The sequence below is a fragment of the Eurosta solidaginis genome, chromosome 3 (genome assembly GCF_040869045.1).
Source record: "Eurosta solidaginis isolate ZX-2024a chromosome 3, ASM4086904v1, whole genome shotgun sequence".
Classification (NCBI taxonomy): domain Eukaryota; kingdom Metazoa; phylum Arthropoda; class Insecta; order Diptera; family Tephritidae; genus Eurosta; species Eurosta solidaginis.
Window position 1 is genome coordinate 206754615 of NC_090321.1, and position 17900 is coordinate 206772514.

Here is a 17900-nt window from a genome sequence, read left to right on the forward strand (position 1 = left end):
GTGGAGAATAGTGTAGAGACATATTTCAATTGCAACTGAGTGTAATGCATACTGAAATTTAGCAGTACTAACTTTCTGCGACAACAATTTCATATGTGTAGATAAAGCCGCCTTCCACAGCACGAAAAGGAGCTGCCTATATGCCGCTATGTCTGAATTTGGTTTCCCCGCAAAACTTATACGGCTGTGCAAAATGACGTTGAGCAACACCATCAGCTCAGTCAGAATTGGGAAAGACCTCTCCGAGCCGTTCGAAACTAAACGCGGTTTCAGACAGGGTGACCCACTATCGTGCGATTTCTTTAATTTGATGCTGGAGAAAATTATACTACTTAGCCACTCTGGAATAATATTCTATAAACGTGTGCAATACCTGGCGTATGCTGACGACATTGATATTATCGGGCCGTTAGTTCTGCTTACTCCAAAGGGGAAAAAGAAGCGGTAAAGATGGGTTTGATGGTGAATGAGGACAAAACGAAGTACCTGCTGTCATCGAGCAAAGAGTCAGCGCATATGCGCATATGTGCCTTGGCATAATTTCGAAATAGTAAGACTTCGTTTATTTGGGAACCAGCATCAACACTACCAATATCAGCTCTGAAATACAGCGAAGAATCACTCTTGCCAATAAATGCTACTTTGGACTAGGTAGGCAATTGAAAAGTAAAGTCCTCTCTCGGCAAACGAAAATCATACAAGCATGGACCACGACAACATCAGATGAAGCGGCTCTGGGAGCGTTCGAGAGAAAATGGACCTCTACGCGTTGGCGATGGCGAATACAGAAGAAGATTTAACGATGAGCTGTACGAGCTATACGCAGACATCAACATAGTCCAGCGAATTAAAACGCAGCGGCTGCGCTAGCTAGGCCATGTTATGCGAATGAAAGATGACGATTCGGCCAAGAAAGACGGCCCCACTCCGTTGGAAGGACCAGGTGGAAAACGATTTAAACTCCCTTGGTGTGACCAATTGGCGCTGGTTGGAAGAGAAAAGGAGCGACTGGCGCGCCTTGTTGGACGCCAATTGAGTAAGTAAGTAAGTTAAATCAACACAATTAGTAGTCCATATAAAGTTTCAGTGCATATGTATAGACATGTAAAAATAAACAAAGCTATTGTTATCTTAAAATTTTATAAAAATTGCCTTTAAGCATTTTCGGTAAATATTTGATTTTTTTGCCAGCCCTGAAAGTTATTTGATATTTACCAATAGATGTCACAAAGAGAACTTTGTTTGCAATGTGGCAGCACTTTACCGGAACAAAATGGAACGGAAAAGAGTTCAAATTGCGGAAAGTGATATGCCGAAGTAAAGTTTGAGTGCGGTTTAAATAGTTGGTTTTATTTCTCTGGTTTTATATATTTGATTTGTGCTGCGTTTTTTTAAAATGTGTTGCTGCAAAAGTGAAAGTGAATAATAAGAGTGAAATCTTAGCTTGTAAAATACTGAAATAAAAAGAGGTAAGTAGGCACTCGTAAATTCTCAAAGTAGTTAGCATGCACATAATGAAACTAATTACAGTTAAGTTTAGCTATGTGTTATGTGTAAAATATTAGGGACTGGCTAACAGTTGAATGGAAATATTTACCAAATTTAAATAAAATGATATATAGTTAAGTAATCGAGTTTATTTATAATATTCATTATTATGTCGCCATGAAGTCATACCGAAAAGGAAGGAAAAAGAAATAGTAAGAGGCACTAGTTTGTACTTTTTGCGAAATTAATTTATAATGTAACAACTTGGCGTGTATTGGGAATATTCCATTAACAAATTTTTCATGTATTGTGATTTTTGAAAAGAAGATAAATAATTTAATTAGTACAACCCCTCTAAACGAACCCAAATACCCCATGAAAATGTGTAGAAGCAATGTTGGAATACCCCGCAAGTTGGTGCATTAGAAATGAATTTAAAAAAATCGTTGTAATGCATCGCCCAGAGTTTTCTTATAACTATTAAAAAATTGTTGCAGAACTTGTTGCTCTTGTGTACTCTGATATCCGACAAGAACACACTCTTGCACTGTTATGTAAGGGACCCGTTGTTGTTGTTGTTGTAGCAGTGCTTCGCCCCACCTAATAGCCGCGACCGATCACAAATTGTCATCAATATCCTCTAACGGGAGTCCAAGGAAACTTGCCGTTTCAACAGGGGTGGACCATAACGAAAGGGGTGTTAGAGGCGTTGGTTCCACATTACAATTAAAGAGATGGTTGGTGTCATGTGGGGACACATTGCAAGCGGGGCATACATTTTGTATGTCGGGGTTGATTCTGGATAGGTAAGAGTTTAACCTGTTACAGTATCCAGAACGAAGTTGAGCAAGAGTGACACGCGTTTCCCTGGAGAGTATGCGTTCCTCTTCCGCGAGTTTTGGATACTTTTCTTTGAGTACTGGATCCACCGGGCAATTCCCGGCATAAAGGTCCGACGCCTGTTTGTGGAGTTCACCAAGGACCTGCTTGTGTTTTTTCGCTTATACAGCTGGGTTCTCGGGTGCCTTATTTCCTCAAAATGTTTACGGAGATGACTCCTTAAGCCCCTAGGCGGTGCTGGTTCATCAATCAGATGTCTGTTGGGATGCTCAGGTTTCTGGGTATTCAACAGGAACTGTTTGGTCAGCATCTCATTTCTCTCCCTTATGGGGAGTATTCTCGCCTCATTATGCAGATGGTGTTCTGGGGACATAAGAAGACAGCCCGTGGCAATTCTGAGAGCAGTATTTTGGCAGGCCTGTAGCTTCTTCCAGTGGGTAATTTTTAGGCTTGGCGACCATATGGGTGACGCGTAGCACGTAATCCCGTTGTCTTTCGCTTTGTTGGAAAATTTGACTCCACTTTGGCTCTTCCCGTTAACCCATCGCTGGCAAGATATTGGCGATGGGTTCACTCTTTGCCTCACAAATGCCCCCTTTTGTTACTTTTCACTTTCTTTGAAAGATTTCCCCACATATGTACATATGTATAAATCTTATTTGCCGAATTAGTTACTTTCTGGATACAAAAATATTATCTTCATCGAAATTTTTTGTCATATAGCTTGAATAGCTTTCGGCCCACAGCTGATTAAAGGGCTTAGAATTCTTGTCGTAAGAGGCAACTAAAATACCCAAATGATTGAAGAGGTTGTGTAGCGCAATCCTTTCAAGGTATTGCCAGCGCAATTTTTAGCATCTACAACCCAACCGTCAACCTCACCTCCCCGTGACAAGCCCTGTTATTTTGCAAGTGAGGTTTTGGCGACCCAGAACTTCTCATGGAACTATGTGGTGGGGATGGGATGACCTTTGAAGGTTCAATGTGGTCATATTAAAAATCGATTCCGAAATGGTCGGACTTGTACCTTAATGGTGCTTATTAGTGGAACGTATCCTATTTATATCCGCCAAAGGAGCACCAACCTCGATAACACTCACCAAAAGCTGCAGGGATTGACTTTATACCTACAACAACAACAGTTACCTCTGGTCCTACCCCAGCGGGTTAGGGGATCAGAATATACCCGCGGTAGGTATACCTGTCGTAAGAGGCGACTAAAATATCAGATTCAAAGGGCTGTGTAGCGCAACCTTTTAGATTGCCAGCGCAATATATAGCTTCTCCAAACCCAATTGTCAACCTCACCTATCCGCGGCGAATCCTGTTTCACTAACAGAAGAGGCTCTGGCGACCCCAAGCTCCTCATGGAACTTGGGGGTAGGGAGGGAGGGAATGGTCTGAAGGTTTAATGTGGCCACATAAATCGTTCCCGAGATGGTCAGGCTAGTACCTTAATGGTGCTATGGTACCGGAGCGTACCGGATTTGTATCCGGCAAAGGACCATCACATCGATAACACTCCCTAAAGCGTTCGGGAACAACCTTATCGCTACAACAACAACAACAACAACAACCTCTGATCCTATCGAAATAGTTTGTAAATACTGAATTGCTTTCGCATCTAAATAACGTTACGCTTTTCTCGAGAACTGACATGAATTCGGAATAACGGCCATAGCTCCAACGAATATTTCTTCATCTCTAACACCAATCTCCCTATGGGTTGCCCCGGTTGAAACTGTTCGTTTCCTTGGACTTCCGTTAGAGGACTTTGGTGACAATTTGTGAGTGGTCGTGCCCATTGAATGGGGCTAAGCACTGTTAACACAACAAAAACTCATTTCTTCAGAATTAATGACCGAATGCCGAAACTAATACATAGCCCGTTTGTTTCCGTATTTTTATTCTATACTAGGTTTAATTCGCAAGGCACCTAAATCCAAATTTAGTTCGTCAATAATATCATTTTGTGCAGGACCTTCATTAGTCAAATTCGCAATCATCGTTTGAATTTCCGCACAACCCGAGCAGGCATTGCGTATTGCTAAAATACTCCACTCCTTGAGAACTAAACACACAAAAATAGTTTAATTAATTAAGCATTAACTACTTTCCTGATAGCTAAAAATACTTACGTGGATTTCGTGCATCCATATTGGTACATTCCAATAATGTAGATAGCAACTGCGTATCTATGCAATAACTTTGATTAGCTGGATTTTTATATAGCAAATTAGCAATGCAGCGCATCAACAATGTCTTCAACTCAAACGATAGCTCAGACTCGAACACCTGCGAAGCTTTAGAGGCAGGCGCCACTTGTTCCAATTGTGTCATTGGTGTAAAAATATTCTGCGACTGCTTGCCAATTTGTGCAAGACAACGTAATAAGCTACTAACATTCAAAAATAGTGAGTGTTCATCAACATAATATTGACCATATAAATCACTTCCTGTTGCGCTTGCTATTACACGTAACAAAGCGTAAGCCTCGCGTGCAGGCATTGGATCGGAGCTAGGTGTCGATTGAGTGCCATCGGGTTTGCAAACAAGTATACGATCAGATTTTTTATTAAATTCTTTGGTGATATAATTCAAAAGAAATTTATGAATACCACCGTTGGGACTATCATTGCGTAAATAAAGAATCAAATACTCGAGGAATGAAATGCGCTCAGTCGCGCTTAAATGTGCATAACAACGCACTGTATTATGTCCGCCATGTACAACGAAGTGCTCAAAGAGAAAATCCAGATATTCAAAAGTATCTTTACTCTGTTCCTGCATTATTGTTTGCCATACATGGATGGCTGCATTGAGTGCGTGTTGTTCTATATTTGAGACAGCACCACCTTTCAACACATTATATATTATAGCGAGGTATATATTTGTATGTTTTCCCAATGGCAGCAAATTACAGCTTTCTAGAATTGCGGCGCCATGCCATTGCCAAATCTTGCTCTGCGTATTGGAATTTTGCACGATGACGTTGGCAAGCAGTTGTAATGTTATATTTCGTATATTTTTTGGAGTTATATCAGTGTCAGCTCGACTGAATAGCAATTTATGCAGTTGCTCATTAAATGGCTTGTGTTCAGCAATGATATTTTGATGGTGCGGTCTTACAGCACAAAGATTACGTAGCGCTTTCAAATGTTCAAGGCATTGGCCCGAGGTTTTTTCGTTCAGCGGCAATAACTGCAGAAATTCGTTAATGCGCCTAAAACTTTCTGGTTCTTCTTGACTGTAAATTATCATAATATTGAGAAATTAAGCTTTCTATCAAATAATTTTACATCAAATACTCACTTATCAACGTTCATCGTATTGCTTCCTTGTTTTGTTTACATTTCTATAAACGTGATAAACGCTTTCACAGTTGCCGTTAGCCAGATGCTGATAAAAGCAGCTGATTCAGTCAGGTACAGAGTGTTGCTTGTAATTGAAAATATTTTAGAATTGGATATGTTGGAAAATGAAACACAGGGCGAAGATAATAGGGAAATTATTCAAAAATTACAAGTTACAATGAAAGAAATTTCGCTCTTTTTATACTCAGTTGAGCGGAGCTCTCAGAGTATATTACCTTTGATTGGATAACGGTTGGTTGTACAGGTATAAAGGAATCGAGATAGATATAGACTTCCATATATCAAAATCATCAGAATCGAAAAAAAAATTGATTGAGCCATCTCCGTCCGTCCGTCCGTTAACACGATAACTTGAGTAAATTTGGAGGTATCTTGATGAAATTTATTATGTAGGTTCCTGGGCACTCATCTCAGATCGCTATTTAAAATGAACGAAATCGGACCATAACCACTCCCACTTTTTCGATATCGAAAATTTTGAAAAACCCAAAAAGTGCGATAATTCATTACCAAAGACAGATAAAGCGATGAAACTTGGTAGGTGAGTTGAACTTATGACGCAGAATAGAAAATTAGAAAATTTTGGACAATGGGCGTGGCACCGCCCACTTTTAAAAGAAGGTAATTTAAAAGTTGTAATTTGGCAGTCGTTGAAGATATCATGATGAAATTTGGCAGGAACGTTACTCCTATTACTATATATATGCTTAATAAATATTAGCAAAATCGGAGAACGACCACGCCGACTTTAAAAAAAAAATTTTTTAAGTCAAATTTTAACAAAAAATTTAATATCTTTACAGTATATAAGTAAATTATGTCAACATTCAACTCAAGTAATGATATGGTGCAACAAAATACAAAAATAAAAGAAATTTTCAAAATGGGCGTGACTCCGCCCTTTTTCATTTAATTTTTCTAGGATACTTTTAATGCCATAAGTCGAAAAAAAATGTACCAATCCTTGTGAAATATGGTGGGGGCTTAGATTCTAGGACGATAACTATTTTCTGTCTTGTTGTTGTTGTTGTTGTAGTAGTGCTTCGCCCCATCCAATAGGTGCGACGGATCACAAATTGTCATCAATATCCTCTAACGGGAGTCCAAGGAAACTTGCTGTTTCTAAGGGGGTGGACCATAATGTGAGGGATGTTAGAGGCGCTGGTTCCATATTACAATTATAGAAATGGTTGGTGTCATGTGGGGCCACATTGCAAGCAGGGCATACATTTTATACGTCGGGGTTGATTCTGGATAGGTAAGAGTTTAACCTGTTACAGTATCCTGACTCGCGTTTCCCTGGGGAGTGTGCGTTCCTCTTCCGCCAGTTTTGGGTACTGTTCTTTGAGTACTGGATTCATCGGACAATTCCTTGCATAAAGGTCCGACGGCTGTTTGTGGAGTTTACTGAGAACGTGCTTATGTTTTTTTGCTTCATACGGCTGAGTTTTCAGTTGCCAGTTGCCACGGCGGCCACCGTGGTGTGATGGTAGCGTGCTCCGCCTATCACACCGTATGCCCTGGGTTCAACTCCCGGGCAAACAAACATCAAAATTTTAGAAATAAGATTTTTCAATTAGAAGAAAATTTTTCTAAGCGGGGTCGCCCCTCGGCAGTGTCTGGCAAGCGCTCCGATTGTATTTCTGCCATGAAAAGCTCTCAGTGAAAACTCATCTGCCTTGCAGATGCCGTTCGGAGTCGGCATAAAACATGTAGGTCCCGTCCGTCCAATTTGTAGGGAAAAATCAAGAGGAGCACGACGCAAATTGGAAGAGAAGCTCGGCCTTAGATCTCTTCGGAGGTTATCGCGCCTTACATTTATTTTTTTTTATTTTAGTTGTGAGTATTTTTTAAGCTTGGCGACCATATAGGGAACGCGTAGCATGCAATCGGCTGGCCAATTGCTTTGTAAGTGGTAAAGGGCCTTTCTTTGTCTTTTCCCCAAGTACTGCCAGCAAGAGATTTGAGGATTTTATTACGGCTCTGGATTTTCGGTACAATTGCGGCTGCATGCTAACCAAAATGTAGATCCTGATCAAACGTCACAACAAAGATTTTGGGGCGTAGGACAGTCGGTAGCGTAGTGCCATCGTATTTGGGACGTCCATGTAGTAAATAAGGTCGCGGAGGATTTAGCCGGTGATAATGCCAGGTTTTGCGAGGCGAAAAAACTGGAGAGATCAGGGAGGTAGCAGTTTATTCTGTTGCAAAGCTCATCGATCTGTGGGCCTGGGCCTGTGGTCATTATTGTGCAGTCATCGGTGTAGGAAACGATAGTAACTCCTTCTGTTGGCGAAGGTAGCTTTGTTGATATGTAGAAGTTAAACAAAATTGGGGATAGGACACCACCCTGTGGCACTCCTTGTCTAATTCTTCTAACCCCATTGGGGAGGGGGGTTGAATACAGTGTTGCCCTTTGAAATAATTTATGGCTCACGTCCAAAAATAGTATCAAAAGCGTTTCGGTCCTAGGAGTCATAATCCGGTGACGGAACAATAATAATGTAAACAATATAAAACGATTTTCAAAACTTTGTAGTTGCGGAATAAGAACCCGGCAAACCAAAGCTGGAACACTGCGAACTTAAGGTGGATCTACATAAACATGTACATATGTCCCGTTCCGTCGATTTGTAGGAAAAATTTAAAGGAGAATTGAAAGAGAAACTCGGCCCAGAAGCCTTCGGAGGTTATCGCGCCTTGTATTTTTTTTATGTTTAGGGAAACCATAATTAACAGGGAAACGAAGCGGTTCAGACGACACTGTATTAAATAGGCAGGTCTAATGGTTTATACTTTAAAGAAAGAGAGTATCAGCCAAACCTATTAATCGAGCCAGATTACTGGGTACTTTACGGGACACTACAGCCTACGATATCACCTAACTAAGTTAAATTTATTCAATGCACAAATCTGTCGCTTTTGTGAGCGAGAGGATGAAAAGCCGGTTTACACCATGAACCAATAAACAGATGACGCATTAAAAATTGAGAGAGCAAAAAATCATAGTTGGCTGGGAAATAAATTTTCTCGTCGTGGCGTCACGCTTTTGACAACATGTTTTATTCCAATCGGAGTATTTTGCTCCACTCTTACCTCCTACTATATTTTTTATCTCAAAGGTTTATGTGGGTCGAGTTGAAAACTAAATAGTATTACTATCTAATATCTTTTAGTTGAAGTTTTCATTGCATACGTATGACAAGTGGCGATTAGATGAAATAACGCGAATTCATTGTTCGTGTCTTAAGACAAGTTTGTTCACATTTTACTCACAGTTTTTGTACTATTTTCGTACGGAATGAGAATAGAAGGAGTAAAATGTAAGCAAAAAATGTGTCCGGACGCGATCTGTAAATCCCGCCAAAATTCAACATACAGCATTTCTTGAAGTTTTATATAAAAATGAAGTACGTTGAGTCAGTGAGGTCAGCTTACCCTGTTTTCCCCCATGTTTGAAGAACCCGGAGGGTACCCCGTCATTACTTGGCACCTTGTGATTTTTTAGCCATGATATTGCCATTCTCACTTCGCCATAGTTGGATGCCGGAGCGTGTTTTTCATCACCGGCAAACCGTCTGTCACTAAAAGGGCATGAAATATGTATGGTAAACCGAAAACAATAATAATAATATTTTTTCGAGATAAATATCCGGGTAGATAGAGCCTACTTTTCTTCCAGAATGTGGTGTGCTTATGGGAGCATTAATTAGCCATCCTTCACGTTTTAGGCCGTGCATAAGGCTGAGAAACATTTCATGGCAAAAACACAATCAATGGGATTGCCAAGCCATCAAATCAATTTGATGTTAGTTGTTCGACCGCTTTCAAAAATGAAGAAAACATATACTCCGAAAATTTAATTTTTACTCCGGCGTAGTCGTCAGGTAATAGTTTTAAATACTCCGAAAACTGGTAGCGAAATATGAGAAAAAATCTACATATATTGCTACAAAAGGCTAGGTACATTCCCAAACATCAAAGTGCCGATATATTGCTGTTTAAACGTTTTTGTTTTTGTATTCATGAACCGAATGAACCAAATTTAAAATGTTTTCTTGTCACACTTATGCTGCTACAATCACATACATTTTATAGGCTGTCTTGTTTTGATTTCGAATTCAAAACACATTAGGGGGACTCATGTAACCGTATAAATGCCTTATAAAGTGTCTAAGCGTATAAATTTATCTAGTGCGTAAACGAACTGTCAAATTTTGTATGAAAAATCATTTACACAATTTGTTTAAATTTACGCATTTCATGGTGTAAACTCAAAGGAATGCAACCTTGCAAATATAATTGCCGTCCTTTTCATCAGAAATCTCCGACATCAGCAAGTCATTTACAAGAATTTCTTAGTAAAGATGTTTTAGTTTTGATTTTTCACTTAATCTTGGCATTTTTTAATTTGTATAACAATCTAAAAATTTTTGTTTGGCAATAATACATCTGATAAACAATCAAGTTAATCAAGAGTATTACTAGGTGCGTTCATATAACAGCGTGTGTAAATGGATATAATTTTACACCTTATAAGTTTATATGCTTTCATGAGTCCCCCTATTGAGAGCATTTTCTGTTAGCAATATAGGAGTATTACATATATGGAAAAAATTTATAAATCGAAAAACTTCAAAAGCGCTACGTCATCAAACTTTTTTTCAAATTCGATAACAAATACAACAACTCCGAATTGCTATATCTTGGCTCATTTGTTTATGGGTTTACATTCTCTGCTAATGCGTTGCTTTGGCAAGGCAATGACTCTCCCATCATTTGAGATAAAATATTCTGAGAAAGAAAAAAAATAAATTGAGAAATAACTTTTATTTTCGGTGCGAAATAAAAAACTCGAAAAATAATTGTTATTTTCCGAAAGAAATATTAAACTCAAAAATAGCAATTTTTTCTGAGTTTAATAAAAAACTCGAAAACGGCAATTAACCTTCAATTGAAATAAAAAATTAAAAAATAGTTATGTATTATTCACAATAAAACTTTTAACCATTACATACCCTTCTCAAAATGAAACATTTCCAATTAGTGTTTTATGCATTTTATTATTTTTAATTTTTTTTTGTTTTTATTCTAATAACAACAAATACATTAATATGTATGCATATTACAACTAAAATTGTGTCAACTACAAACCAGGAGAGGAAATTGTATTACATATTTAAAGTTAATTTTTTTTTAGCAAATTACAATGCAACGAGGATTACGTTTAAACTATTAATGCAATAAACAAATTAAAAAACATACATACATATTTATATGTACATATTTATTTATGCATGTGGGTATACATTTTTGTAAGGTAACATGGATATTACGATCAAAGGCACATTTCGGCAAAATTTTTTAAAGATGATGAACGAAAAACGTTTTATCGGTATGCATGTTTTGTGGACTGATGAATTCATTGTGGATAAAACAAGTGTGATATCTTATGCGTCAACTGCCTGACAGGATGTTCAAGATGGCTACTTTATATCGTTTTGACAGCATGTCAGCATGTTCAATATGTCGGCGCATATTGCAGGCTATCTTCATCGAGTGACAGAAAGAGACACAGAGAGACCACGATAGTCAATTAAAAATCAGGTGATCGGTTCTGTTTGTAATTTTGACGTCCTATGTAGAAAGTTACTTGTTTTATTCACAATGGATGAATTGAAAATTTAATATCATTCGAATATCTTTCAAAATCTATATTAGTCATTATTTTTTGTTGTTGCAAAAAATTAAAATTTGTAACAAATAAAATTTTATTCGAATATTTGCTTTTTGTATTTACGTGCAAACGATTGATTAAGCACTTAATTCTGGTTTTGTTGTTGTGTTTTTTCTTTTAGAACTTTTTTTTTGGATATAGCTTTGACTAGTTTTATTAGTAAACTTTTGTGGAGGCCTTTTGCGTGTTGCATGTTTGTTGTTGTTACTGTCACAAGCCCTCCATTTAAATAAACATTTTTTTGTTTTAATTTAAAGATTTTGTGGTTAATAAAATGTTTTTAAAATTACATTTTTCAACACGATTATATATATGTAAATAAATATGTGTTTTTGTTTTGTTTAAATGTTAAATTATTACACAAGTCTGCAAATAAAATAAAAATATAACAACAAAAATTAAGAAATAATTAATATAAAACATTAATATTGCTGCTGCTGGTGTATTTTTTTTTAAATATTATTAATTCTTTAAATTTATTTTTTCATTTAACTAATTTGTTTTCTTCACTGTTTTTGATTGTGTTTGCATCTGTATGTATGAATATGTTTGTCCATACATACATAATATGTTTGTATTTTAGAACGCTTCACCGTCATAGCTCATCGGCTATGTCGTTTAGTGGGTTCATAGCACGCGCTCTACATAGTTGCCGGGGAAGGTGCCAAAGCAACCGGTGCGTTGTGACGTGCCCACAAACCAGCCGTCATCGCATATCTCTAGTACATGAACGATATCGCCTTCGAGCAATTCCATTTCATCGGAGTTCTGTGGACGATATTTGTAGAGTGCGCGATAACTAAAAATGAAATTAAAAAATAATTTATAAATTTTTAAATTTCTTTTTAATTTTTTCGTTTGGTGCATTAGCCGAGGCTAGATAATAAGAGGTAACCGAAAATTCCTTTATTCATTCCTAAGATTGTGTCTCGTTTTTGTGTTTATGGAATGACCAGATTTTACCCGCGGATCTATGCATGAAGAATGTATAAAATAATATCCGCTGTCCCAATGGTATAATATTATACACAATCACGAATCATCAAAGAGTAGCAAAGTGTGAATGAAAATAGTTCCGAGAAGTTTCGACAAAGCAATAATGGCCATTACAATTCTTGAAAATATATCGAAATGATTCTTAAATTATTTTAAAATCCCACAATGTTCCTGAAATTATTCTTAAACAATCCCGAAATTGCCTCGAAATAATTGAAAAAACAATTTTCGAAGCAGTTTCAATCATGCTTAAAAAGTTCCGTAAAGATCTCAAAGCGATCTCGAAATATTCCATAAAACCACCAAGAAAAAGGTTACAAATAGTACAGAAGGCAAACCCTAACAGTGCGAAATAATCCTTAATTTATTTCACTGTCCCCAAATTATCTTAAGAATAGTTCCGAAAAGATTTGGATATAATCCCGAAATCATCTAGAAATTGGCCTTAAGAAACTCCAAAATTATTCTGAAAGTGCTTTGAAACAAAATCCCCAAATTGTCTTAAAGTAGTTTCTCTAATCCTCAAGACAGGTTCTAAAAGGTGTTGAAAATAATCTCGAAATTATCGTGAAAAATTTTGAAATAATCCCGAACGCCATCAAGCAACGATCTAAATAATCCTAAAAAATCTCAAAATATTCCTGAAAAAAAATCCCGAAAAGATGCGGAATAATTTTTAAACAATCTAGAAATTATCATAAGGAAATTTCAAAAATATCCTGATACTTTTTCGAAAAAAAAAATTCCTAAATTATCTCGCAGCAGTCCCAATCATGTTTAAGAAAGTTTCGAAATGTTTCGAAACAATTCCGAAATTATACTGAACTCGGAATTAGATAGAAATAGATACGAAATTATCCCAAATGATTTCTGATATGATCCCAAGAACTGATCCAATATAATTAAAAAATAGTCTCAAAATGATCCAGAAAATGTTTCGAAATGATCCGGAAAAATACCCGAAACTGTTACGAAACGATTTTATGCTTCTCCAGAATTCCTTCATAGCTGCGATATTGTAAAGTCTGGTCTACTGAAATAGCTCTCCACTCGGTCGTCAAATTGACAGAATGTCCACTCGAGCCCAAAGCAATAGCAAAGAGCATCCTTCTTGGTGTCGATGCAGCTTTTAATAACTTTCTCCAGCCGGGCTGCCGCCGAGCGGAAGAGGGAAGGAGGATCTAGCACCTGGGAAAAGTGAGAACGGATACGCCGCAGGAAGGTTTCTTGCTTACCTGTTTCCGCTCTTATGGGTCGAAGTGGCAAAAAATCTACCACAAGCTGAGTGATGGCCTACGCTAGCCATCTAAAAATTCTTGCCATTTGGGAATTTCCGGCTAATTGAATGATACTTTGTTACTTTGGCTACTTGGTCCGATTTCCGCGGGTAGGCTCACAAAAAAGTGAGGTAGTTATCTCTCCGAGGTTTAAGTTACTTGACTTTATACATAACAGCACGCGGCATGTTCAGAAGGTGCCCTCAGCACAGCCCGGGTTGTAATGAGGTTTTGAGAGGTGGAATATACACTTCAAATCAATGGGCAATCCATCATTCGTACTTCATCGCCAATAAAAGAGATTTTTGAGCACGAGTATATGTCCCACCAGGTAGCTTCGAACCTGACACACCCTTGATGAAATGGTGGAGTGATGCAGGGATCTTCTGAACATGTTTACAAATAGATTCAAGCTGGATGGGAAGAGGGAGTATACTGTATTCAGCTTGGAATTCGCCAACAATTTAGGCACCCGATCAAGTCATGTATTATAGAGTTTAACATTGCGTACCATACCACAATGGAGTCTAACATCTATTTGTATAGAAAGGTAGCTATTAAGCTGCTGGACATAAAAACCGTGCAGTTTCGACCTTCTGGATTTGCTCGTCAAGAATCGAAAAAGAATTTTAGAAGTTGAAGCTTGCCGAAATTTATCTCAATTCGATAGCTGCTTTTGTTTTATGAAATTTTCACAAAAAAAAAATTAAAAAGTTCGTTTCTACTTACACTAAAGGCTCTGAATGCGTATCCACATGTAGTGCATCAATTTTATTATTATTGTGCTGATGTTTAGTTTCCTTGAGTATGCCATTTGGTGGTTGATGGCCATTTTTGGTTATTAAATTAAATTCATTATTAATATTTGTGCGTAAGGTGTCAAGTGAGGGGCGTAAATTCGTGACGCTGGCATGTTCGCTAATAACGGTACGTGCAGCTATATCTTCGGCACCAATATCGGTAAGTACCTGAAATTTTGTAAATATAGTTAATTAAAATATATATTTTTCAAAGATATAACAAACGGAGCCCAGATTGGAATTCAACAAGTAAAAATACGACTCGGTAGGTCAGAGGTCTAGTAGCTATCAAAAGACTTAAACAAAAATTAGTCTGTACTTTTCGCCAAACCCATCTGTCGCCGTGTATTTATACGTTCTTTATCTAAATCTAAGATCCATAGGATCAGGTTTTTTTCTTGCACTTACCTCAACATATGACACTGGGAAAATACCCTTTCTATTGGCAATTTTACCCTCGAACCAGTTCTCATCTACACGTCGTGTCAGTGTTACCAACTCTCCTTTGTTTAGTGATAACTCAATACCGGATTGCGCTTGGAAGTTATATTTGGCACGCGCCTGCCCCTCTGATGGTTTCTTTGGTTGTTGACGTGATGTTTCTTTGTTAATAATCTGGAAGATAGAATTGACATTATACATATCGGGTTATCAATAACAATGGAATAAAAATTAGATCAACAAAATACTATGGCTATTAGAGACATAAGATTATCCTGATATCGGCTTCGAATACGCGCCACGTCAGCAAAGGTTTGAAGAAAACATTTTCTGAGAATTTGATCCCAAATTATCCTACCAACATCTTATTAAAAAACACTTTATTCCAAACAAATCCGTTTTTCTTATATATAAGATAAAAATCTGTCGAATTATTCATCGGATCGTCAACTTATTGCGTAACAGGCACAAAAATTAATGTTTTTCAAATGAGGAGTATGGCACCTCCCATACAATTAAAACGATTAGGTTAGGTTAGGTTGAGGTGGCTGCCCGAGGGCACACTTAGGCCAGTAGTATTAGGCCCGTTGTGATACCACGAAAATACACCGCTACCTTTCCTCTTTGAACCATTTTGAGGACCTGATAAATCGTCACGCTCCACAACCTGGCTCAGATCTAGAAATGGAGCACGCAGAAAGCGCTGCCGTGCTATTCTTAGTACCGGACAGTTGCAGATGAGGTGAACCACCGTTTCCACCTCCTCATCATCTTTACAACTCCGTCAGCATCGACGATAAGGCCTCCTAATCTTTCTGCGTGGCAATGACCACTTAGTGCCCCCACAAGTGTGGAAATTGTATCCCTACTTAGGTTGTACACGTGACGGGATCTTTTGAATCCCATTTAGGCCCGGTTTCTTTCGATTTTCGACACCCCTGTGTTTGTAGCCATCTTTCGTCGGCTTGGCGGTGCATGTTTTCTTTTAGCATTAGCTTGCATGTGGACAGGGGCATACCTAAGCGTTCTTGGCCGGGAAGAATCTGCCTGGTTGTATCCGGCCTAGCGAGTTCATCCTCAATGCAGTTTTCCTCGATGTCACTATGTCCACAGACCCATGTAAGGTGTACACTGTTCTGTTGAGCCATCTCTTGAAGAAATCGGCGACAGTTTAGTGCTAGTTCAGAATTGAACGAGTAGGAGCCAAGAGATTTTATGGCAGCTTGGCTGTCGCTGAAAATAAAGATTTCTTTGCCGACAGTGTGTGTCCCTATCCCAGCTGCGGCTTAGTCTGAAGGAGAGCTGGAGGTCAAGGTCCCTTGAGTATGCTCCAACTTTACCGTTTAGCTTGTAACCGCCCGTGTATATAGAAATGCTGCTGTCAATAGCAAGGCACCTATCCGACTCCGTCTAGTCATCCCTACTGGGAATGTTTATCTTAAAGTTGGTTTCCGCATCTGTTGTGGTCGCACAGCGATCCGTGCTAGGGGGAAGAAAATTAAAATAATTAATAACACATTGTTTCGGAACAGTCTCTTACTACTTCGAATAAGATAAGATAATAAATAAGATAAACAGGGAAAGGGAGTTGGACGCGGAGATGAGTTCGTTCTGAGGCGGTTATAGGAACATTAAGAGGGAAAGGAGGTGGAAGTGGAACGCTAAATGATGGCAGATACGTACGTATAAGAATACAGTTGGCCAGGACATTATACACATTTTTTTCAAGGAAGCGGGCAAGAGCCCAATGTATACCAAAAAGTGTATTCATGGTTCAATAGTGCGTCAAATAGGGAGAGGCGAAATGAATGGCAAATGGAGCGGATGGAAACCGAGAGAAGAAGAAACACATGAAAAAGGCCATGAGGGATAAATGTAAAGGGACGGGAAAGATAAAGGCAAAAGCTGGGTGAGACAAGGAGAAAGAAAAATAGAGTAAGCAGAGAAGGGTATAGAGAGGGGATGCATAGTAGTGGGAGATAAAGGAGTATTGAAAGCCTGTTTGCATTTTCTGCAACAGAGAAGGCAATAATAGGGTTACCCAAGGGTGAAGACTCTGAAAACTAGAACTTTTGAGGGCATGCTTATGTTCCGTATGACTAAACTGCTGCCATGTGTTGCAGGATCCCATCGTAGAGCTTTTTATGAAAAGGGTGATTCTCTACTTAACCATCGATATACTTTTTTTCTCTCTTTCGGCATGCATCAATTGCGTCATCACTAGAAACGCTATTTTACTCAAAGCAATCCAACAATGTATTTGTCTGCACACTAGGGGAACTAAATTCCTAATGGAAGGCTCCTCTCCAAAAACTCTGTGTACAGAGAGCCTTATGCCGTGAAAACGAGGGCAATGAAACATTACTTGCTCTGCGTTTTCCAATGCGGTGGGACATGTGGACAGAAAGGATCTTTCCCTACCCTACGCTTATGCAGAAACTCCTTGAAACCGCAGTGCCAACTCAATATCTACGTGAGATGGTACTTTAGTTCGCCGTGGTTCCGCTCGTATGATTCCGCTATATTCCGAACTAACATGTAGGTTCAGCGCCCTTTCGTCGATTCTTCCCACCGTTCTTGTCATCTGTACCAATGTACTTATGCTCATTGTACATGTTTATAGCTGAATTGATACTGTAGTACAGGTTCTCTATGCGCTTATACATAAACTAAAGACCTACTAGTTGTCAGTACTCGAAAGAAATTAACCGCGGACCGCTCCCTTCAAGTATTAGTCGTACGATATTTTGCAGAGTCAGAATCGAGTATCACTCACCTCTACATAGCTTACGGGTAGTAGACCAATCATAGCATTATGTTCACCTTCATACCAATTACGATCTATTTGACGGCGTATATAGATGATATCGCCTTTCTTGAAAGAAAGTTCTCTAAAGATAAAATGAAAAAATATAAATATTTCTCCACATGATGGCATACCGCAAGT

General features: G+C 38.4%; 2 protein-coding genes across 35 annotated transcripts in view; both read right to left on the reverse strand.

The window, feature by feature from the left end:
* Window positions 1-1617: 1617 nt before the first annotated feature.
* LOC137244979 (ataxin-10) lies at window positions 1618-5749 on the reverse strand. The gene is made up of 3 exons (XM_067774867.1): window positions 5641-5749; window positions 4467-5575; window positions 1618-4399 (listed from the first exon to the last, which is right to left on the reverse strand). Exons 1-3 carry the CDS (start codon window positions 5652-5654, stop codon window positions 4233-4235), a joined length of 1290 nt encoding a protein of 429 aa, XP_067630968.1. The 5' UTR covers window positions 5655-5749; the 3' UTR covers window positions 1618-4232.
* A 5814-nt stretch (window positions 5750-11563) lies between these two features.
* Window positions 11564-17900, reverse strand: part of CAP (Cbl-associated protein) — a 195695-nt gene continuing 189358 nt past the window's right edge. For 33 of the 34 annotated variants that reach the window (XM_067774854.1, XM_067774859.1, XM_067774839.1 and 30 more), the window contains 4 exons: window positions 17730-17844; window positions 14921-15127; window positions 14442-14680; window positions 11564-12238 (listed from right to left, as the gene is read on the reverse strand). In XM_067774854.1, coding sequence (XP_067630955.1) covers window positions 12067-12238; window positions 14442-14680; window positions 14921-15127; window positions 17730-17844 — 733 coding nt within the window. In that variant the 3' untranslated portion in view covers window positions 11564-12066. The remainder of the gene's footprint in view (window positions 12239-14441; window positions 14681-14920; window positions 15128-17729; window positions 17845-17900) is intronic. The other variant, XM_067774866.1, reaches the window with a different exon arrangement.

Coding starts and splice junctions, on each gene's coding strand:
- LOC137244979 (XM_067774867.1), bottom strand. Junction 4,400..4,466: donor TATGGATGCACGAAATCCAC/GTAAGTATTTTT, acceptor TTGTGTGTTTAG/TTCTCAAGGAGTGGAGTATT.